The 22,989-nt window shown below is 50.5% G+C and overlaps 2 protein-coding genes across 3 annotated transcripts in view; both read right to left on the reverse strand.

The window, feature by feature from the left end:
- Window positions 1–9,473: 9,473 nt before the first annotated feature.
- On the reverse strand, window positions 9,474–11,348 carry DKK1 (dickkopf Wnt signaling pathway inhibitor 1). The gene is made up of 4 exons (XM_086616897.1): window positions 11,157–11,348; window positions 10,871–11,027; window positions 10,647–10,757; window positions 9,474–9,724 (listed from the first exon to the last, which is right to left on the reverse strand). Exons 1-4 carry the CDS (start codon window positions 11,346–11,348, stop codon window positions 9,474–9,476), a joined length of 711 nt encoding a protein of 236 aa, XP_086473023.1.
- A 6,684-nt stretch (window positions 11,349–18,032) lies between these two features.
- The window catches only part of PRKG1 (protein kinase cGMP-dependent 1), a 528,936-nt gene continuing 523,979 nt past the window's right edge, over window positions 18,033–22,989 (reverse strand). For both annotated transcript variants that reach the window (XM_086616279.1, XM_086616278.1), the window contains exons 17-18: window positions 22,168–22,234; window positions 18,033–18,131 (exon numbers count right to left, since the gene is read on the reverse strand). In XM_086616279.1, the coding sequence (XP_086472405.1) occupies window positions 18,033–18,131; window positions 22,168–22,234 (166 nt within the window). The remainder of the gene's footprint in view (window positions 18,132–22,167; window positions 22,235–22,989) is intronic.

The following is a 22,989-nucleotide window of genomic DNA, read 5'->3' on the forward strand; positions in this document are numbered from 1 at the left end:
CTGTTGTCTTTCCGATGGAAATAGTATTAGATCGTTTGGGTAAAGGGCATCAGCTCAGGAGTGGGATTAGCCCTTCATCACTCTGCTGGAAGTAGAGTAGGTATCTAGCACATGGCCAGGTTTCATGCACTAGAAAGTCCCCATCTGCTTCTAATGGGGGCCAAGGAGAAACTGGAAGTTCTCCCCAGCACACAAAGGGACAAAATACTTCAGTATTGCTCCTAACGGTGCCTTGTCTTGACAAGAGGAAGCCAAGACAACATCTTGCATGAATAAGCCTTCTCTAAAATCCACATAAATACTCTGGGGCAACGTTGAGTTTGAGTGGGAGCATTGCCAATAGATGAAGGTGTTGGCCCCAACCAGCCTGGGGACAAAGAGGTTGGGCTGTTTCCTCAGTAATGATGCCTGAACAAAAGTAGTGTACACCCTGTAACCCTGACAGTCTTTCAAAAAATTGAAAAGCTACACGTGGAAGCAGGTTTGTGCACAAAGGACTTGTGGTTTAGGCTGAAAACTCAAGATTAAGTGATCCCTGTGGATGGGAGTGGAATAAAGTCCCCTATGAGAACAGCTCCGGGCTCTTCCCTTACCTCCTCTCTGAATGCAGCCCACGGGTTGTGGTATGCAAGATGCAAGTCTCCAAATAGGGGAAAGATCTGGGCTCGTTGCTATCGTGGCCATCACTCATCCCCCTGTACAGGCTGGGCTGCAGCCAAAAGAAATTACATTTCTTGGATGATCATTTATGGTCAGGCATTCCTCCTGGCTAAGGCAGCTAAAGCCTCGCGAACATGAGATGTCTGGGACAGTAAAGCCACTGTGATAGGGAAGGATCAGAGCAGGCCAGTCCTTCGGGAGGATGGGTAGCTCGGGGACCACCTAAAGCCAGCAGAGACCTGCTCATATACAAATTAAAGAGGGAAGAGCAGAGCAGAAACCTCCAGCAGACATTTGTGATGGAATTCAGCTCCGTTAGCATTCCACTTCTGCGCTTCCCAACCTACCATTTTCTTGAAACTTCCCGAGCTTCTCCCAGAGATGAGATGACCTCAGCTTGGAAGTGGGTGCAAAAAAATCCTGCTTTTCAGTGAAAGAGGAGTCTATGGAGGCTCTCCACACTTCTGAAAGACGGACTGTGGAAGGACCTCTCATTCCACCCATTCTCACTCTGCTACACATCAATGGAGACATGCTTTTCAAAAGTGCAAGCTAAAATAAATTAAATTATTAAAATTAGAGTTTCGATTTACTGTTCCATGTGTGGATCCAATTATTCTGAAAGAGAAGTGTGAAGTCCAGGTCCTACTTGATTGAGATTATCTGACTCCTTACCAAGTTATGAAATTGTCAGTTTGAAGTGCCACCTGTACACCACGAGGCCAGCTACAAAACCCCTGTGGATCAAGAGAAAAATCGAGAATTCATTTTAAGGTGCACAACTACAGACAAATACTTTCACTTGCAGCGAATTGGTTCTCAAGATTAAACAAAAAAAAAAAGAGCAAGTGAACCAATTTTGGAACATGTTCTTCCACACTTCGGCCTTCTGTTCATTAGCGATTTATGATGGCGGAGGTGTATTTTTAAGTCAACAACATAAAAACTAGGAATGTTAAGTAACATTAAGTGAAATTAAATATTTCCTTTTGTTTTTTTCAAAGTGCAACCACATCGAGGCACAAGTGTTAGACAGCCTGACCCACTGGTCAGGGCACAACAAATATGGACGAATGATGCGCTGCTCACATCAGCCTGGAGTTTCAGGAGGCCAATTCAACAAGGATATCAGGACAGAGGATAAGATGGAGCTCAGAGTCATTGCTGGCTTGCCAGGGTTGTGCTTCCAGTGATGAACCTCTTGCATAATCACTTATTCTTCTCGAAGTCAGCATCTTGAACCAATTCCGCGTTTTATTTAATAAATAAACAAAAATAGACCAACACTTCCCTGTGGGTCTGACATCCACATACTTGCAGCCCCAGATCATATTCTCCAAGAGGCAACAGCAGGGCCTTGAGGAGCCAATACTCAAGAAAAACAAAATAAAAGTAATAATTTAAAAAAAAAAAACAACCCACCCCCCAGACACTTATAGTAGCATCCATCCCACTGCCAATAAACAGCATTTAGAGATGTCCTCAGCCAGTAATCGCACCCGAACCCCCACCTTCTATGAATTGGCCTTGTCCCTATGTGACTTAATTGATGAGTTTTCATTTTGTGGCCACCAGTTACACAGCTTGGCCGCGTGCTGTGTTTGTTTCAAACCCGCTGGCTAAAGAGTCCATCTCCTTCTCTCAGTGTAAGAAACAAAAATAACCACTTGGTCACCTCCTTGGCATTGTTTACAGCTTTCTGGACCTCTCGTGCCCTCCCTTAGTCACCTCTTTCCCAGCTGAGAAGAGCTGCCAACCCTTTCCTTGTATGGGAACGTGCCCTCACGTCCTTACCCTTTCTTTGTCGTAGTGTACAACATCCTTCTGGAGTCTCTTGGTATTGCCACATTGTCCTGCAATATTTTCCCGGTCTGCTACTCGGATTTTAAGTTTTTGGGTTTTTTTTTTCCAGATTCACCTATCCTGACTGTAAGTCTGACCTACAGACTTTACTGTTAAAAAACCTGAAGGAAAAAAAAAAAAAAAGAAGTAGTTAGAACTGAAAAGCACAAGTCTCAGCATCCATCCTTCTAGGATGCCATCACCTCCTTCCACCACAAGCGACAACTCTTTGTCCCCATGCGTCTCTCCCCAGTTACTTCAAAGGGGAAGAACCTTTGTTTTCTCCAGCAGCACCACCAGCTTCACCCCTTTGGTGAGGGGTCTTTGCAATCAGCTGGGTCACCTTCCTCTACCTCCTTGTTGATTCCTTTAAGGGCTTCTCCTCGACTGGCAAAGCACCACTTTCTCATGCAAAACTCACACTGACTCTTTACCCACTCCACAAGATCCATCCATTCACCTACAGCTGCTTCTCTTTAACTCACCCAGCAGCTCAGAGCTGGGATTTGGAGTGGTGGGGGATACCCCTTGCCAGATGCTCAGAGTAGGGAGGCTTTAATGCCCCATTGTGGCCCAGCTGCAGCTCTCAGCCAACCCTTTCATCGGCCCATGGCCATTTGCATGCTGATGGACTTATTACTCACTTAAATCACCTGCTAATGGGTCTCCTCCCTCCCTGAGAGGTAGATTAGAAGCTCTGCCCAGAAGTGCCCTCCTTAAGTATCTCAGTTATCCTCACCCCCCTCTTAAGGTGTTAATTAGGGACACAAGTCAGGCTCTGAGAGAGGGGAAAAAAAAAGGGGAAAAAAAGCTACTTGGGGGGCGGGGGAAAGTAATAAACATCACTTTGGATTAGCAGGAGTGGAGTGTATTTGAAGAAGCTCAAGGCCTGGAGGAAGCCATACCTTTAATGCTCTGCAAAGGCTGATGAGGAGCTGGGCCACCTGGATGCTCCACTTCCCACCCCAAGTGAGATCAAGGTTTGCTCCACCAAGCCCTCAGCTGAAAGGCTGACGATAAAGAGCAGCTTAAGCAGGTGGGTTAACTCCCCTTCAAGAAAAAAACCCAGCCCCAAATATAAGGGAAAACAAAGGAAAAAAGGAAATGAACAACAAAAAAGAAGCTTTCTGTATTACATTACATCCAGAAAGGTTTTCACCTGCTCTCTCTGTTCAGGGCTTTCATCTTTCTGAGCTGAAATGAGCAGTTTTCTGCTCTGTCTCAGGAGAAGTGAGTATTAAAAAGGAATTTTTCTCATTTTAATGCTTGTGGGTGGATTTAAGGACTTTTTAAATGCTTTCTACCACTGTACCGATATAGAGAGGGGTCTTGTTCCTCAAACAAGAGGTGGTGGTGGTGGAGTTTGGTGTTAAATGTGATGTGAAGGTTGGAGGAAGCAAGAGCAGCATGGACATCTACTGCAAAGCTTTGTTAAAAAAAAAAAAAAAGGGCTATTTCTTGTGCTATAACTCATGAAACTAGTTTCAGAAAGAACTTAGGAAAAAAATTTGAATAAAATGGTATTGCTATCCCATCCTCCCCATGTTTCCCCGTGTAAGATTAATGCCTTAATGCCAAGGGGCTTTCTCATGATGATTTTGTGAAAGCATCTCCTGGAAATCTGTGTCAACTGTGCAGAAAAATGACTTCAGGAAAACCATAGCAAGGTTGGAAGAGTCAGTTTTCAAAGCATTGAAGGTGCCTGCGTTCAGGGCTGGAGTGGGATCTAGGGGGTTCTGAGCCTGGAGAAGAGAAGGCCCCGGGGTGATCTTATAGCAGCCTTTCAGTACCTAAAGGGGGCCTACAGGAAAGCTGGAGAGGGGCTTTTGACAAGGGTGTGTAGTGACAGGACGAGGGGCAATGGCTTTAAACTGCAAGAGGGGAGATTTAGATTAGATATGAGGAAGCAATTTTTCACTCAGAGGGTGGTGAGGCACTGGCACAGGTTGCCCAGAGAAGTTGTGGCTGCCCCATCCCTGGAAGTGTTCCAGGCCAGGCTGGATGAGGCTTTGGGCAACCTGGTGTAGTGGAGGGTGTCCCTGCCCATGGCAGGGCGGTTGGAACTAGATGATCTTGAAGGTCCCTTCCAACCCAAACCATTCTATGATTCTATGTTGCTTTGTTATTTTTAGCTGAGTACTGCAGAGGTGGAAGGCACGGAGCAAGACAGTGGTTAAGAGTCCAGAAAGGGCTTAAAAAAAAAAAATTGATAAATTAATAGCAAATTGGTCTGTAAATGGCTATTGAAGAGAATAAGACCTTTAAAACCTGTGATCATAGAACCATAGAATGGTTTGGGTTGGAAGAGACTTTCAAGATCTCCTGCTTCCAATCCCCTGCCATGGGCAGGGACACCCTCCACTAGACCAGGTTGCCCAAAGCCTCATCCAACCCAGCCTTGAACACTGCCAGGGATGGGGCAGCCACAACTACTCTGGGCAACTTGTCCCAGTGCCTCACCACCCTCATTGCAAAAAATTTCTTCCTTAGATCCCATCGAAATCTCCCCTCTTTCAGTTTAAAGCCACTGCCCCTTGTCCTGTCACTACACACCCTTGTCAAAAGCGTAGTGACGCTGCGGTTGTAGCTGTTATGAGGAGCATGTGGAGTGGACCTCAGACATTGATCCAGCCCATGCGGATCCCTTAAACACAGTTCCCTACCACCATGGGGGCTCAAACCCCCCAAGATATGTGCTGCTTTCTTGCTTTTTCCTCCTGTAGAACCTCGGAAGGTAAAACTTCTGATAACTGGAGATATCACCAGCTCCTTTCCCACACCTCCTCTAACCTGGGCAAGGCCCCTGTCCTGGTTTCAGCTGGGACAGAGTCAGCTCTTCTTTTTAGCAGCCAGAAGAGCTCCGTGTTTTTTGGTTTTAGTCTGAGACTTGCCTGAGAAGAATGTTGATAGTGCACTGATGTTTGTAGTTGGCACTGAGGTCTCAAGGACTTCTCAGCTGCCGTGTTCTTGACCATGTGCAGGAGCACAACAAGATAGGGGGGAGCATAGCCGGGGTGGGGGGGTCCACGACTCTCCTTATGATTTGTGCTTAGACTTAGGATCGAGGGCCAAACTGGCCGGTTTAGTATTCCATATCATGCAGCATCATGCCCAGTATAAAAGTGAGGGTCAGCCTGGAAGAGGGACATTTGCTCTTCTGGGACTCTCACTCTCACTTTCGGACTCTTGGAGTGCTCTCTCTGTCTTGCTCTCTATTTTGGGCCTCCCATTCATCCGGGATTGCGGTATTGGGATTTATTTGTTTCGGGATCGTTAGCTCGGGACGAGACGGGCCTCGGTCGAGGGGTGGTGAGCAATGACACCGTACATCACTTGTTTGTGTGCATTTATCCTTGTACATATGTACATTGGTAGCAGCAGTAGTAAATTGTTCTTATCTCAACCCACGGGTCTCTCTTCCTTTTCTTCTTTAATTCTCGTCCCCATCCCCGGCGGGTGGGAGAGGGTGAGTGAGTGGCTGTGAGGAGGTCGGCTGCTGGAGTGGCCCCAACCACCACAGCCCCGAATTCCAGGCATGAGCAGGGCGAGCGCTGTACCCTCATACCGTAGGGCTGTGCTGCCCCTATAGCAGCGACGATGGGATTGTGCTGCTTTATGCCCTGCCAGGGCTGAAGACACCCTTCCACCTGCCACGGGTGATGTAGGGTTTAATCTGAAGGGGAAATGAAAGGGAAGGGTTATATATGACAGGACACGGGGCTTTAAACTGAAAGAGAGGAGATTTTGATGAGATCTACGGAAGAAATTTTTTACAAGGAGGGTGGTGAGGCACTGGCACAGGTTGCCCAGAGAAGTTGTGGATGCCCCATCCCTGGAGGTGTTCAAGGCCAGGTTGGATGAGGCTTTGGGCAACCTGGTGTAGGGGAGGGTGTCCCTGCCCATGGCAGGGGAGTTGGAACTGGATGATCTTTGAGGTCCCTTCCAACCCAAACCATTCCATGATTCTATTTGCAGAAGGCTGTAAAACTGCAGTTGGTAACCAGTCATGCAGGGAGGCTGCTCTACAATGCTCTGGTTTTTATTGTTAGAAATAACAATATTTAACTTTACAGAGCTTTGTTCTTAGCTCTTCCAACCCTATAACCAGCAAAGGCAAGTAAATAAGAGGTGCTAAACCTCCTTGCCCACCAAAACCTGCTTCTTTTATTAGCTCTACTCTTTGCTTAGATTAGGTTTTTTTTTTTTTTCTGTCTTTTTTAAAAAATATAAATAATTTCATAGAATCATAGAATGGTTAGGGTTGGAAGGGACCTTAAAGATCATCTAGTTTCAACCCCCCTGCCACGGGCAGGGAAAAATTTCATTAGAGAGGAGACAGGTCAGGGAATGGCATCCTGAGATGCCTTTTACTACAGGAGTTACTGGATTCTGTGTCACGTGCTGATAGTGTTTCTCCCTATCTTCTCTCGTTGGATCAGAGCGGGAGGTCCAGATCCAGACATACCAGCCCGTTGAAAGTCAAAGGCTTGAAACATCCCATCTGGAATGGAAACAGGGTCTGATCGGTACACGTTCAGCTTCCCATACCCTTGGGTTTTTTTAGGTTATAAGTGTTAATCGAGGCATTTCTGAAATATGGAGCATCCACCAGTGGGCAGATGAATACAGGAGGGACCGTGGTGATGCTGCCTGTTTATTCCTCGGGGTATCCCAATGCTCCCACTCATCTTCCAGGTGCCTTCGCCCTGTACTGGAGGCACAGACGGCTTTTGCTTCTGCCTCCCTGTCACCATATTCACTGGCCAGGGCTCAGGTACTATTTATCCACATTTCTGAGCTGCTGTTGGCATTAAATGAATATTTTGACTTCCCTGGCTGCCAAAGACCTAACGCAGGTTCAGGTTCTGGGAGCTGAACGATGCACAAGGCCAAGGGCAGGCTGAAAATCTCTCCCTTAAGGGAGAGTGGGTTTAAATAGTGGGGTTTTAAGTCTTAACAGACATGGGGGTCGTACTGTCATGATTTTTTTTTCTTTTTTCCTAAGAGATGTTACTAAATCCAATTTCTTGGTGCTCTACGGTTTGATATAACGTCCTTCTGACCCAAAAAGATGTGTAATTGCTATCTAACGCACCATGAGCGTGTGTTTCTCTGCCTCCAAAGGGGTCAAAGCTGCATTGGTCTATCTGGGAAGGAGGGAGTGTATGGAGGAAAAAAAATCAACCCTAAACCTAATGACACTATTTGATACGTACTGGGGATAAAATGTGCCATTAACGTCTGAGCTGAACTTATCTAAATAGTCACTGAAGCTTTTATTTACAGCCAGGGACCTTCACCACCCCAGTGCCATTAACTTTTACTGGGCATAGTCGTAATTAGTAATAATAAGTATGCTATGAAACAATAATTGTTTAAAACTGTGTGTTTTTGTTTTTTTTTTTTTTTTTAATTTTTCGAAGCGTTGCACAATGATTAAAGCACTAAACCCAAACCTTTGAGTCAGGAACTCTTTCAGGGGGGCTGCTTCAAACCCCAGCTCGTGCTGCAACCCCAGTAAAAGCCATTCCCGAGCACGGACTCGGGATGGTGGGACCTAAACACGCACCGGCCATCGCTGCAACCTGCGGATCGCCGTTTCCCTTACGGCATCTGTGGCTCCAACCGCGGTCGCTCTCGGCTATAACGGCCAGAGCTGCTTGAGCATCCACACAACTGGGATATGGTGCCCCCAAAGCCACTCAGGGATGCACTGCTTTGCAGTCAGAGTCAGACTTTGGGTACAAAGCGCTTTTGGGGTGTACAGGGAAGACTCCAGCAGGGTTTCGCATCCCCAATACTTCCCCCAGACTGCAGGAAGGCTGAGGGCAGCCCATTTACCAGCCCCATGCCACACAACGTGGTTCCCCCCTCTCACTTCACGTGCATTTACTACCACTTGCAATAGTGAGCTGGTATGTGGAGCTAAAGAGGGGGTGGGCAGGAAAAAAAAAAAAGACTTCTTGCTGCTTCCCCTCCCTCTAAGCCACCCCGAAATGGTGCAAACTCGCAATAACAGCGTGCAAAATGAAGTGAAAAATAAGTCTTTATTGTGCACGGAGCAAAGATTGTGCTGATGGAGTGGTGGTGATAGCTGTGCTCCATGCTCCACATGTCATGGTCCAGCACAGCCCCTCTGGTGACCCTTCGCTCCCTCCTCACCCCGTGGGAAAATCAGGCAGGAGGGTGTTTTGCTGCTGCCTGCCCTTCTCCAAGCCCCGGTGCCCATCCTTGGTCCTGCACCCAGAAGCTACCAGGACACACTGTGATTATCATCAAATGGTTTGGGTTGGAAGGGACCTCAAAGATCATCCAGTTCCAACCCCCCTGCCATGGGCAGGGACACCCTCCACTACACCAGGTTGCCCAAAGCCTCATCCAACCTGGCCTTGAACCCTGCCAGGGATGGGGCAGCCACAGCTTCTCTGGGCAACCTGTGCCAGTGCCTCACCGCCCTCAGCTCCCAAAAAGCAGCTGAATAACTAGTGATAACAAAACTGCTCTTCCTGTGGGGTGCCGGTGATGAGTCATCCCACTCCCTCTCTGGGCATCTTCCCCCCCTTCCCTGGGCTGCATCATCCCCTTTCATGGGGCAGGGAGGGACGTGCAGGCGGCCGGGGCTGATTTTTCAAGAAGAGTTTATTCGCTCGCAAACAGACGGTCGCATCCCTTCGACCCGGCTTTAAAAACCCAGTGTGTACAGAGTCACAGTCACGGCTCAGAGAGCACAAGGCAGCACCCTCGGGAAAACAAAACAAAACAAAACAAAACACCAAAACACCCAAATAGTCATTCAAAGTCCCGGCGTTATGTACAGCTAAGTGCCAGCTCGAGTATTCACAACACAGTAACGTACTGCAATTAGTCGCTTAAAAGTAGTTCCCTTGAGAAACAACCTTCCGCTCCGGCGGGGCCGGAGTCCGTCCGTCCTCTCCTCCCCCTGTCCATCCGTCCATCCCGTGCGCTGACGCTCAGTGCCGCTGGCAGGTGTGCAGGCGAGAGGCGTCGGCGGGGCCGTGCTCCCGCTGGAGGCGACATGCCAACCCCTCGGCGCACTGGCACCGCTGGAAGATCTCCAGGCCGTGGGTACCTTTCCGTCGGTGCCGGGTACACACCTGCCCTTCCCGAAGCACCGGTTTGCAGATTTTGGACCAGAAGTGCCGGGCACAGCACAGCCCGGCCGCGCAGTCCGACGAGCGCAGGCAGAAGTCCCCCTCCTCACCTGCGTGGGGATGGCATGGCATGTGCTTAGCCAGGGATGATCCCATGGGGGACAGCGGGTAGGGTAGAAATCATGGACCAACCCCACAGGAGGGACAGTGGGGCAGGGTGGGCATCCTGGACTGACCCCAGGGGGGAGAGTGGGGCAGGGTAGACATCCTGGACCAACCCCAGAGGGGACAGCGGGGCAGGGTGGGCATCCTGGACTGACCCCAGGGGGGACAGTGGGGCAGGGTAGACATCCTGGACCGACCCTAGAGGGGACAGCGGGGCAGGGTGGGCATCCTGGACTGATCCTGGGGGGACAGTGGGGCAGGGTAGACATCCTGGACCGACCCCAGAGGGGACAGTGGGGCAGGGTGGGCATCCTGGACTGATCCTGGGGGGACAGTGGGGCATGGTGGGAATCCTGGGCTGACCCCATGGAGGGGACAGTGGGGCAGGATGGGTAGCCCAAACAATCTCCACGGCAGGGGACAGCAGGGCAGGGTGGGCATCCTCAGCCCACTCCAGGGGGACTGGTGTCCAGCAGGGACAGGGTGAGCATCCTGGACTGACCCCCCACGGGGTGACAGTGGGGCAGGGCGGGCATCCCGGACTGACCCCAGAGGAGACAACAGAGCAGGGTGGAAATTGTGGACCGACCCCAGGGGACACAGTGGGACAAGATGGGTAACCCAGGTCAACTCCGGGGTGACAGCGGGGCAGAGTGGGCATCCCGGGCCAACTCCAGAGGGGACGTGGGGCAGAGTGGGCATCCTAGGCCGACCCCACGGGGGACAATGGAGCAGGGTGGTCATCATGGACCAGCCTCCAGAGGCGACAGTGGGGGCATCCCAAACAGACTCCGGGGGGGGACAGCGGAGCAGGGTGGGCAGCCCCACAGGGGACAGAGGGGTTCACAGCACCGGGGACCCCCTTACCTTTGGCAGTGGGGAGCCAGGCGGGCGCAGGCGTCCGTCGGGGCAGAGCCTCAGTGCCCAGCTCGTCCAGCTCGGCGGCCCCGTGGGGAGGCTCCAGGGGGGTGCAGAGCCCTACGGGAGGCAGCGGGACGGCTGTCAGCCACGGGCGGGACCCCGACACCCCATCCCGTGGATACCCACGAGGTGTCCCGTCCGTCCCCCCCCCAAGCCCTGCCGCCCCTCACCGTTGCTGCAGGTCGTGCCGGGGCAGCACATGGCGTCGCGCAGGCAGCGCTTGCGGCGTCTCCGGCAGGCGAGGCAGAGCGGGACACCGCCGCCGCGGGCCGCCCCCCCGCAAAACTCCTCGGGGCCGCAATCCTCGTCCTCAGCGCAGGGAAAAGGCTGGGGGGGGCAGAGAGGAGGCGGAGGGGGGGGGTCAGCCGGGCCGCCACCCCGTCATCCCCGGTGCGTTCCCCCCATCCCCTCATCCCCCCCCGCCCCGTCCATCCCCCGGTGCATCCCCGCTCCTACCTGCCGGGTTGCGGCCGGCGGCGCCTTGTTGCTGCCGTCGAAGGGGATGGCGGGGGCGGCGCTGGCCTCGGCCGCCCCCCCCGGGGGGGGTCCCTTGATGGCGTTGGAACTGAGCGCTCCTCCGGCTCCCGCCGCCCGCCCCGCCGGGGCCGCGCAGCTCAGCGCCGCCAGCAGCGCCACCAGCCCCCGCATCCTCGTCCCGGCCCGTCCCCTCCCGTCCCCTCCGGTGTCCCGTCGGCTCCGCAGCTCCCGCGGCCCCCGAGCAGCAGCTACCTGCGCTGCCCGCCGCCGCCTTTATACCCCCGGGGGCTGCCTCCTGCGCCCGCCCCCTCGGGGAGGAGGGCACAGCGGATGGGATTTCAAAGGGCCCCCGGGGGGTTGTGCCGATGAGACCCCCAAAACCATCCCCACCCCCCCACCGCCCCCCCACCCCGCCCCGAGGGCTCCGTCATTGGCCGCCGGCCCGGGAAGGGGTTTCGCAACGGCGAGGGCAGACCCCCCCCCCCCCACCCCGCCATCCCGCCCCCCCCTCCGCTCCCCGGCCAGATGCTCCGCACGCCCCGACGCCGTCGCTGTCTCCAGCCGGGCGCGCCGCCTCGCCCGACGGCGGGGGGAAGACGGGGAAAGGAGGGGGGAGAGCTCATCCCATTACACCCCCCCTTCCCCCCCCCCCCTCCCTCCCCCAGTGACTGGGAGCCGCGGCGGGGTGCAGAGACCACCCCCCGTCCCCGTGGCAGAGTCGGTCCTTTGGTCTCCTATAAGTCTGCGCCGCCCCCCCCCCCCCGCTCCCCCGCGCCCTTCCTGGCGCCAGCGCAGCTTTGCAGGAAGGGAGGGGGGCCGCTCCGCACCCCCCCCGGCCCGGGGTGGGTGGGGGTTGGTCCAAGACACGGGGGGCGCTGAGCCCCGTCCCGTCCCCCCCGTCGGTGTCCGTCGCCCCGCGCCCACGCACTCGCCTGACCCCCAGCTCGGGGTGGGGGGGGGGGGCGTGGGGGGGGGGGGCGCAATTCCCTGGGCCTTTGATGCGGGGAGATCAAAGAGGTCGCCCCCCCTCCTCGGGTCCCTCCACCGGCGCCCTCGGGGCGCCGCATCCCCCCCCCCTCCCCCCATTCCTGGTTCCCCCCCCCCGTCCGCGGGGCAGCGCGGCGCTGCCGGCACCACGGCGCCCCCTGGCGGCAACACGGGGCAGCACCTGCCCTCCCCACCCCCCTTCCCGCGGGCAGTTGTGCACGTGCGACAGCGAAACTCGACTAATTAATTAAATCGTTCTTTCCTGCTGACGGCCCGATGCTCTTATTCCTTTCTTTCCTTTTTATTACTTATTTTTATTAAGAATTTTATTTTCTTTCAATATTTATCATTGATGGATTAATCGATTAATTAATTAATATTACTTCAGTATTTATTAGCGACAGAAAAATACAGGCCAAAAAAACCTAAATGCCGTGGCCCGCCATAAATTTTCATTCCCATAAGGGCTGGGCTGGTTTTGGAAGCCGCAATCCTGCCAATAACCGCCTCCCCCATCAGCGCTCCCCCACCTCCAGTGCCACCAGTACCGGCTGTTTGAGGCCCAAGAGGCTCAAGCTCATAATTGGCTGGGAGAGTTTCGGCGAGCACCTCACGCGGGTGCCGGCGGAAGAGGTGCCACCGAGTCGGCGCTCGGCGACGTCCCCACCACGGTCGGCCAAACGGGGGGCTTCGGTGTTTTTTAGCCAGAAAGAAGGAGGGCCACTCCTTGGCCCGAAATCCCTGTGCTCCTCTTGAAGTTTCAGGTGAGAAATGTCACATTGGGTGCTTTCTTTTTTTAATTATTGTCTTATTAACTCGGTTCTGTGGTTGCTGCACCCGGCAAAATCCTGTTTCCCGGCTTAGGTGGTTGTCAAATTTCTTTCCCTGCTGGGGGGATGTTTTCTTGCTCCTTTCCCCAGCTTTTCCCCATCTCTGTGTCCTCAGAGCACTGATGGAAACCCTTAACCTTGACCTCACGGACATTTAGAGCCACTTGTGTCACACGGGGGGCTGATTTAAATCTATGGGGACGGGCAGAGCCTCAACGTCCCGAATGCTGCGTAACGGAGGTGACGCCACAACATAGAATCATAGAATGGTTAGGGCTGGAAGGGACCTTCAAAAGTCATCTAGTCCAACCCCCCTGCAAGGAACAGGGATATCTCCAACTAGATCAGGTTGCTCAGGGCCTCGTCCAACCTGGCCTTGAATGTCTCCAGGGATGGAGCATCCACCACCTCTCTGGGCAACCTGTTCCAGTGTTCTACAACTCTCATGGTAAAAAATTTTTTCCTAATATCCAACCTGAATCTACCTCCCTCTATTTTAAAACCATTACCCCTTGTCCTGTCACAACTGGCCCTCCTGAACAGCCTCTCCCCATCTTTCTGGTAGGCCCCCTTGAGGTACTGGAAGACATCCCACCTCTTGGCGTTCACCGCGAGGGACGGCGGTGCCAAGGACACCAGCGCTCGCGAGCGGTGTTTGTGTCACATCCTTATTGCTTAGGATCTTCACAAAATAATTTGGATTGACAGTCTTGGAACCCTTCGGCCGGTGCCCAAACAAGCACCAAACTACAACAACTACGGCCGTTTGCTTTTGCATCCTGCAGAAAATCTGGATAAAAAAGCAAGCTGGGAGCCCAGTACTAATTTATAAGCATCACACATTTGGTTTGATTCTTACTGCGTATCATCACGAACGAGACGAAAAAAACCCGATTTAATGGCCAAGTAGATCTCTCCCCAACGTGGCTTTCTGCCGCGGAAGAAAGACGTTGACACGCCGTTCAAAAGTAATTATTTTTATTTCAACTCTATAAAGTATACAACAGGCACTCGGCAATTACAGCTGCAGGGAAAATACAGAGCGAAACGAAAGCGGGTAAAAGTTTATGGGAAAAAAATAAAAATAAAATCTCAAATCTACATCAGAAGAGTGCAACCGGCCGACGACCGGTGGATGACCGACAAACAAAACCTCTTTCATGTAAGGAGAAAACTGCAGAAAGAAAAAAAAGATGAAATAAAAGACCGGTGTAAAACCAGCATAAACTGGGACTCGGGACCGTAGGTGACTTCAAATGAAAATCTCCCCTTTTGCTGCTAAAGCCCCAAAACCGCCCAAGTCTCCCCGTTACGGCCAGTTTATGCAACTGGGGAGCTGCGGAGGACAAGGAGCTTCCAACTTTCCGGCTCAGCTCCGCCGCGGCTTCCACGTAGGAGTCAGAGGTGGAGGAAAAAGCACGGATTCTGTTTTACTGAGCGATGCAAACGAGCTACGCCTTCACGTTGGGGTTCCAGGTCAAAAAAAAAAACCCCACAGGTTGGGTTGTACAACCGTGTAGCTCATCCTATTTTTTTTTTTTTTTTTTTCCAGGTGGGAGATTCCTAAAGGGGTTGGTGTAAGACGGGAGGTTGGCGCTTGACGGCACGACGGGTTGGATCTGCAACAGCTTAGCGGAACAGGAATACCTGTCTACGGACTGATAGGATGTCATATATTAATTTGACCCGCACGTTAACATTTATACATTTCACAGAAATGACTCTGTATCTCATCAACAGATACACAGCTCTGGTACATTGAACAGAAATAAGAGAACGACGTCATCATTTCTGTAATTCATCAATATTATATAATAAAGGCTTAGAAATCGGTCGCAGAAAGAACTGTAAAACGCAGCAAGCTAAGAAAGGACGACATTTTGAGGTGTGTTTGTCTTTGTCATGCAGCATAACACCAACTTTGTAATTTTTTTTTTTGTTTTGTTTCATTTTTTTTTTAAATTTTTTTTTTTTTTTCCTAGGATGCCGTGGAGTTAAGGCACTTGCAACAATGCCAGATAGCTCGTCGTGTTCTAAAACTATGGGACAGGTGAGTTAACAGTACAGTGGACAGAAAGTTGAATAATACTGACAATTATGACATTAATTCAAGTTCTACCTCGCTCTAAAAAAAAAAACATTACGTTACAAATAAGGAAATGAAGTCAAGAATGCCATGGAAAGGAAAAAATTCTATGTGTACCACAAAATATCCACACGAAAATACCTATTTACAGAAATAACTCTCGCTCGTGGTCCTGTTGTTAAATAAGGGTTTGCTATGGATAATGCAGCGACTGGGAGAAGCTACGGATCGTCTGGGTCTTAACGACACCGATCCTAATACGCTGATTTTTGATACGGGAGCCGGTTTCCCCTTGGGTAAATAACGCCGTCGTCCCGTGTATTAAAAGAGGGGACAAAGAAAGGATGGAAAGTGGGAACACAGAGGCAATCCGTTGCTGTGGATAGATATATCTCTCTATATAATGCAACTCAAATATATCACTCATAAATGAAGGCGTTTATCATATACATGTGCTAAGTATGTTGCTTAAAGCACGCTTAGGAAAGGTGGTGAAAGGCGAGGGAAGTGCTCGGTATCGAAATAAACTCCTCTTCGGCGCGGCGCACGCCGCGCGGATTAATTACCAAGGGAAAAAGGGACAAGAAAAAGCAAAAATAACTCATCGGCCCATTAAAACGCTTCCAAGTTAACCCCCTCCAAAAAAAATATCGTGATGCTCTTTCCTCCTGGCAACCCCTTGGCTGACAACTGCATCCGAGCTACTAAACATCATCATTTTGGGCCAAACTCTTCTCTACGTTCTTCTCTAGAAAGTCATCGACGGTGACAACTTCCCTCCTCCAATGTCGCCGCGTTGTCGGGTGAAAAAAAAGGGGATGTGAGTAAAGAATTTGGCTTTGAGGAGGCCACCTGCTCGCTAAGGTGCCTAGTGATGATTTCAGCCCTGGTACTCGGCGTTGGCTTCCAGCGTCTTCCAGCCCTCGGAGAAAAAGCCACTGCGTCTTTGCCCTGTCCGAGGAATTCCCGGGAGACGTAGTTACCCTCTTTTTCCTACGGTTTTCGAGGCAAACAATGTTTTAACGAAGAGCAGAAACAACCCAAAGTTGCTGCGCCGACAGCGGCGCCGCCTCACCCATCGGAAAATCCGGGAGGAAACTGAGCGATGCAGAATTTCGAAGAAATTTTTTTCAAAATTCCATTTTTTTTTTCCGAAATTCTGGTTTTGAAGGCGTCGCGCTGACCGAGCTCTATTTAGTTCGCTGGCAAACAACAGACATTGTCAATGCTGTCAAAGAAGGGCAGAAAATACCTTTTTAACGCTATTAAGTCGCTTTCCTTAGGAACCTGGGAAAGAGTTGGGATTTAGCATCGGGGAAATAATTTTTTCTTGTTAAAACATACATTTTCCACGTCCTATGTAAGCAAAGTCGTAGGAATGAAGTTGCTCTTTCGACTTCCAGCATATACAACAGCTCTTGGCACCTCGGAGATGAAACGGGGCAGCACCTGATAATTTTTTGGGGGGCAGGATCTGTTCTAGAGACTGATGTTTCTTGTTGGTATGATGGGATCAAGTCTTAGTCCCATGTATAGGCAACAAACGGGCATCCAGGACCGGATTCTGTTACGCCCTATAAATCAGAAGAGACTGGAGCAAAGGAAAAGCAGTGGAAGAGAGGGAAAAGTCTACACATGATAACAATATTATTTTTCCCAGCTCTGTTTTCCAGCCGAGCCGACTCGGCTCTAGCCATCCCCGTGCCTTAAACACTGGGGACCAGGTACACCGGAGACACGGAGACCTCGCACAAACACATCCAAACTCTGTTTTCCATTTAATTCCACTTACTTTCCTGGGTGGTAACGAACCTATTTTTCCAGGCCTGGCCTAGTATCACCTTTTCTTTTAATTAGCTTTGTCCTAAACACAGGAGACGTGCAGACACGGAGACGTAAATCTGAGAGCGTGATGGAGAACGATGCCTCTTGCTACATGTTTCTGAAACAGTGGTTGACTGGATTTATCTTGGCAGATGAAGGATGTAGGTAGCACCTATAAAGGACGTTACGGGTCTTAACATTTCCCCTTGGGTTCTAAAAAGGTCCAAGTTAAGCTCAGTTTTATGCCTAACAGCTAATTGCTAAGACCAGTGGGCTGCTGTCACTTTGTTACAGGACCATTACTTAAGTGCTATTTTATATGTAAAATGGATTAATTTTAGGATTTTTTTTTCATGCAGTTATGTATCTGTACGAAGGGAAAGGGGGAAAGAAAACCAACCCCAAACCAAAGCTCAGACATCGTGTTACAGTATGTTCTCAGCCGTATGAGAGAAGCGACCCATATCTGCCTTAACAGGATCTAGAGCAGTTGTGCTTTTGTTTTCCCAGGCTAAAAAAAAAAATAAATTTCTCAAAAAGAAAGAGGAAAGGTAACATTCAATCTTGTCAAGAATACTGCTCGGAAAGAAAAAGGACAAATTTTACCACTGCTTTGATGTGAACTCTTTGACCAGGACCGTTGTGGTCCTGCTTTGCTCCTCCACTGGCCTACAGTAGAAGATCTACAGAGTTTGGAGGGTGGGAGTAGCCCAAATCCTGCACCGTATTTAGCTACAGCACTTAATAAATTACTACTGATCCTACTGATCAAGCCAGTACCTTGCAGCGAGAATTAAGTGCGTCTTACAACTACGTGTCTCTCGACTTTGCTAATTAGAGAGCGCGGCGAGATCGTCGCAGTGATAGGAAACGTGTTTCTTTACTGGCGAAAGGCTTTGCGTCAGGACCACCATGTCAACCACTAGCTTCAGTTCGAACGTAAAACATGAAGAGCACTATTGTCATCTAAGCAGGAAGTCCTAATGCCACTGGAGTTACTGTAGCAGCATCAATCAAGGCATCATGGTGACCCCGAGCACTAATCCTCCCCAGTTCTTTCGGGTTCGCTGGCAGCCACGTCCCGGGAAGCTGTCTTCAGCAAGGCAGAAGCAGGTAAAGAGAAAGACATTAAAAATCTATGTCCCATCCTGAGTTGTCGTCAGGGGGTGGTTCGTCACTGTCCTCCGGGAAGCTGTCGAAATTGCTTGTGTCTGTTGGAGATGCAACCTGCGGAGAGAAGAGGGCGAGAAGAAGGGGACGGTCATCAAAGGGGACCTCTGCAGCCGTTTTTCCTCTTGATCTCACAACCACGAGCGTTCAAGAGTGTTCGTTGCTAACTGCTGCGAGCAAGAAAAGTTCTCAACTCCACAACTTTCTGCTCAATCCCAAGAGGACTTCCCACAGGACCCCATCTCTAATGATCCAGGCTCTCTAGGCTCTCTAGTTCAAGAGCAACTGTCCTACCCATCGGTACAAGGTCAGCAGAAAAGCCTTGGGCCTTCCCAAAGCCCACCATTTCCAATTCACGGCTCCAGGATCACAAATAGGAGGCTGTGAGATGAGCGTTGTTGAGTTTCCTGAAAAGTATTGCTCAGCCTATGGAACCTACCAGAGAAACTCACCTTCTAGGATGAAGACCAAGTATGTTTCTTTTTTTTTGAGAAATAATGTAATTTAAAATCTACCATAACTAATTTCTAACTTTTTTGCTTTACGACGATGACTGAAACTTTCTTACGATGAGATCCTTCTGCGTATCATCAATGCAATTTAAAAAAATGAGACAATACAGAAAGAGACCAGAAGCTCTTCCAGGCCAAAACAATCAGTGTCTCACTAGAGCACTTTAACCTGCAGTCCAAGAAGGCAGTGCAGGCTGGAGAGGCCCTCCTGTGAGGGCTGTGCAGGAAACATATGCCGTATTTTTTGGCTGTTTCACTTGTGCAGCTGGTAGAGAAGCCACAGCCAGAGCCCAGCCTATGGTCCAGGAGATGTACTTGATGGTCGACGCTGCTATAAGACTTGGGAAAAGACTATTTGATCAACAAAGGCTCCAACTTCAGCTCTAAATTTAATTTGCTGCCCAGCTGCATGTTTGCTGCTGCAAACATCTTGGGGCAAACGAAGATCCTTGAAGATCCAACTCATTCTGAAAGAAAAACCCTGTGAAAGCTTGGTGGAGCACTACGGAGCAATGAGACGCTTCACTGTGCAGTGAATACTGTTGACTTCGTTGGTGCTGGCACTGTTGAGTTGGAGTCTTCACTCTTTGGGACCTTATCCTTGGGGTTCTCCACACGGACTGGACCACATTCACCTGTTTCTCTCAGCCCATCCCACAGGAGCTCTCCCTCTGGGAGCAGAAGCATGGAGGATGTAGGAGGATGAGGAGGAAGAAGCAGGAGAAGCTTTTCAGGAGAGCTGTTGTTACAGATTTAAGCGGTGGTATTGAGGCTCAGCAGCTCCCTGAAGCAATGTCCTAGGAGCAGGCTGTAAACTGAGCTCTCCTAAAATCCTGTGGAATAAGAGCTAAGGCATAGCTTTTGATTGCCTCCTTGGCAGTACCATGTAACTGCTGATGAGGGTTTAAGAGCTGGGGAAGGCTTTTTTCGTAAGGAAAAAGCTAGTGTCTATGTTTAGCCCTGCTGGCTCCTTTCCAGCTAACAAGGAGAGGTGCACTGAGTGAAGGAAAACCTGGTTTCTTCTCCCAGAGCTATGTATTTTAGGTCACTTTTCAGATACAGCCCTTACTGGCAGCTGGGACTTACCGTAGAGACATAGAATGGGTTGGGTTGGAAGGGACCTCAAAGATCATCTCGTTCCAACCCCCCTGCCATGGGCAGGGACACCCTCCACTACACCAGGTTGCTCAAAGCCTCATCCAACCTGGCCTTGGACACTTCCAGGGATGGGGCAGCCACAGCTTCTCTGGGCAACCTGTTCCAGTGCCTCACCACCCTCAGAGAGAAGAATTTCTTCCTTAGATCTAATGGAAATCTCCCCTCTTTCAGTTTAAAGCCATTGCCCCATGTCCTGTCACTACACACCCTTGTCAAAAGCCCCTCTCCAGCTTTCCTGTAGCCCCTTTTGTGGTACCGGAAGGCTGCTGGAAGGTTTCCCCGGAGCCTTCTCTTCTCCAGGCTGACCAACCCCAACTGTCTCAGCCTGTCTCCATAGCAGAGGTGCTCCAGCCCTTGGATCATCTTCGTGGCCTCCTCTGGACCCACTCCAACAGCTCCATGTCCTTCTTGTGCTGGGGACTCCAGAGCTGAACGTAGCACTGCAGGGGGGGTCTCATGACAGCAGAGCAGAGGGGCAGAATGCCCTCCCTCTCCCTGCTGCCCACGCTGCTTTGGATGCAGCCCAGGACATGGCTGGCAAAATTCTGCTAAAGCAACTGAGCTGGTTGTGGAAAACAAGGCTGAGCAGGACCAACAGCTTTGGAGTGGACAAGGTTCACTAGTTAACAGAGGCAGGTTTTGGAGAGGATGACAAGAGTAGGTTTAGAGAAGATATTAGACCTCAGAGATCTAGGAAAGAAGGAGCTGTGTTGAATTGGGATTAGGGCAACGTATGGCTGTCAGCATTGAGTTGTCCTGGAAGAAGGATTCCTCTGATGAGGGAAGTATGCTCCTGTCTACTTCGGACAGCCTTGATGGTGGTGTGCTGGCCAAATGGGTGACAGCAGATTGCTCTCTCGGGAGCAATCACAGACGTGTTCCCTGGTGGAACGTCACCAGGGAACATACAACATACAACACATACAACATACAGCCTTGGTGATGCCAAGAAGTGATGCCAACGAAGTGAACTGGGTGCTCACACAACCCTTTCCACCTGCTGTGTTGGACCTCACTGAAAAAGCAAAGAAAACGTGATTTCCTGCACAACAGGCTGGAGCAGAGACCACTTCTGGTGGTGGAGGGACCTCCCAGCTTGGGGAGGTCAGGGAGCAAGCCATGCCAGCAGATACTGCTGAAGTCTCCGCTGCCGGTTGTGCTGTCTGAGGGTTAGACACGCAGGGTCCATATGTCTGTTCTACAAATCCACTAAAAACAATTAGAGAAACATCTTGGGGCATTTTCAGGCTTCAGTGACATCTTGCCCAGGTAAACCAGGCGCTGAAACTGGATGGAACGGAGCAAACATGTCTTTATGGTCTGACCTGAAATGTGGTGAACAGTACTGCTGATGAATTACGAGTCGTTAAAAAGAAGCTTAACAGGAAAAAACACAGTTTTGGTTTCTAAAATATTTATCTGTTCTTTGGGTGTCCTGCTTTGGGCAGATATTCCCAACGTCCTGCTTTCTTCTACCGACTGCCGGTAACTTCTGCAGCCCACAGGGCAAAAAGGGATGGCATGCAAAACCCTCGAGCTCTTTCATAGGTGCTAAAAAAACTTTGGGATGGCAGATTTAGCCCCGGAGCCGTTCCTGCCGCTGCTGGAGGAGGTGCAGGACGACGGAGTGCAATGAAACACGATTGCTAATGTCATTCTCTCGGTGATCCCGCGGGAGAGGCGCGGAGAGAAAGGGATTAAGTGGCAACAAGGAGGGGAGGCTGCAGAACAGAAGGGGCCGAGGTAATTTCTACCGGCTAATCCTGTTTGGTTTCCCTTTGCGGTGGGGCTTTGGGGGTAAAGAGCTCACAAAGACATCAAAGGAAGAGCTTTGCTCCAAAGGCAAACGACTGGAGCTGGCCCTCCGCCGCTGCTCCCAGTTAAACATAAACTAGGTGGTAACGGGGCTTTTCATGTAGGACACGGACACAGGGGGAAAAAAAAAAGGTGAAAAGCACAAAAGAAAAGCCAGAAGGAAAGATGAAACGCAAAAGAAAAGGGAGATGGTGTCCACTTGCCTCGCCAAAAGAACTAAGAATAAAGGGAAAGGAAGGAGGATGCATCTGAGAGAAGGGGTCGAAGTGGCAGGTCTCCACTGAAATGCGAAAAGAAGACGAAGGGACAAGTGGAGCAGGTGAGAAAGAGAAAAACGTGTCATGGTGAGTGATCCTGCCCCCATCTCCTGCTGCAAAGGGCATTTCACGGCAGTCCTGCCCTCCCCAAACTGCCTTCTCCTGGAACAGACTGCCTGGAGACCGAGTGCAGCTGGAAATGTCTCTGATGTGACTTCTTCAAGCATCTTCAGAAGAAAGCAAGCACATGCTGTTGCCACTGAACTACAGCCTACTAGTGCCTGAAGCTCACAACGTTCGTGGAGAAGAAACCTGTTGGCCATGAAGGAGAACAGAAGTAGGAAAACTTACGCTTGGTATTATAGGAGGTGTCAGTGTCCCTTTTCGTAACCCTTCCCAGTTAAAGCCTTCAAACCATCTAGAAGGTAGGGAATAAGGAAACAGTTAGACACACGGTGAAAATCTCTTTGTAGCACAAAATGAAATTTAAATTGCTTAAACAGTAGGTTTCAATTCCTGCAGTCATCTTCTTCGAATTGTCCAGTTAGCCTTCTTAATTTTTTCCTGTCATCTTTATAGATGTTTTTTTGGGACTGAAAATGAAGTGTGTGCTGTGATACCACGGCAAGTATAAAGTAGCAGTGCTCAGAAGAACACTGTTCTCACTGCAGGTGTTCTGGTAGCTGCTCTTTCTTTTTCATAGCATCGATCCCTCCCATATGAGACCTCTAACATCCTTTCTTTGTATGAGATTGGGAGCTAAGAGCAGCCACAGGGATGTCCTCCTCCTGGTTCAGGCACCTTGGGTTTGCTCAAGCTAGGGTAGCTTAGATAGATGGATGAGCCTTCAACCCATCCATCCAAAATGTCCATCTGACCCACTTCTGCTGCTTTAGGATGGGAAAAGACAAGGACCAGTATGTATGGATGAGATAACCTGCTTCTGTGATGGGTCTCTAACTTGTTCCTATCCCTCTCCCAGCAGTGTGAAAACCTAGGAGGCATCACACAACAACTCTCTCCCATCAGACCAAAAGGGATGATGAATTAACATCATGGGTAGAGAGAAAGCGCGTTGGGCTGGGGAGGGGAAAGGGAAATCGAGGAAAACCTTGGAAAGTGATTTGGCAGACCAGAAAAAACCCAAGCAGGCAGTGGCTGAGTTGGATTGCT

The sequence above is a fragment of the Tauraco erythrolophus genome, chromosome 9 (assembly GCF_009769465.1).
Source record: "Tauraco erythrolophus isolate bTauEry1 chromosome 9, bTauEry1.pri, whole genome shotgun sequence".
Lineage (NCBI taxonomy): Eukaryota > Metazoa > Chordata > Aves > Musophagiformes > Musophagidae > Tauraco > Tauraco erythrolophus.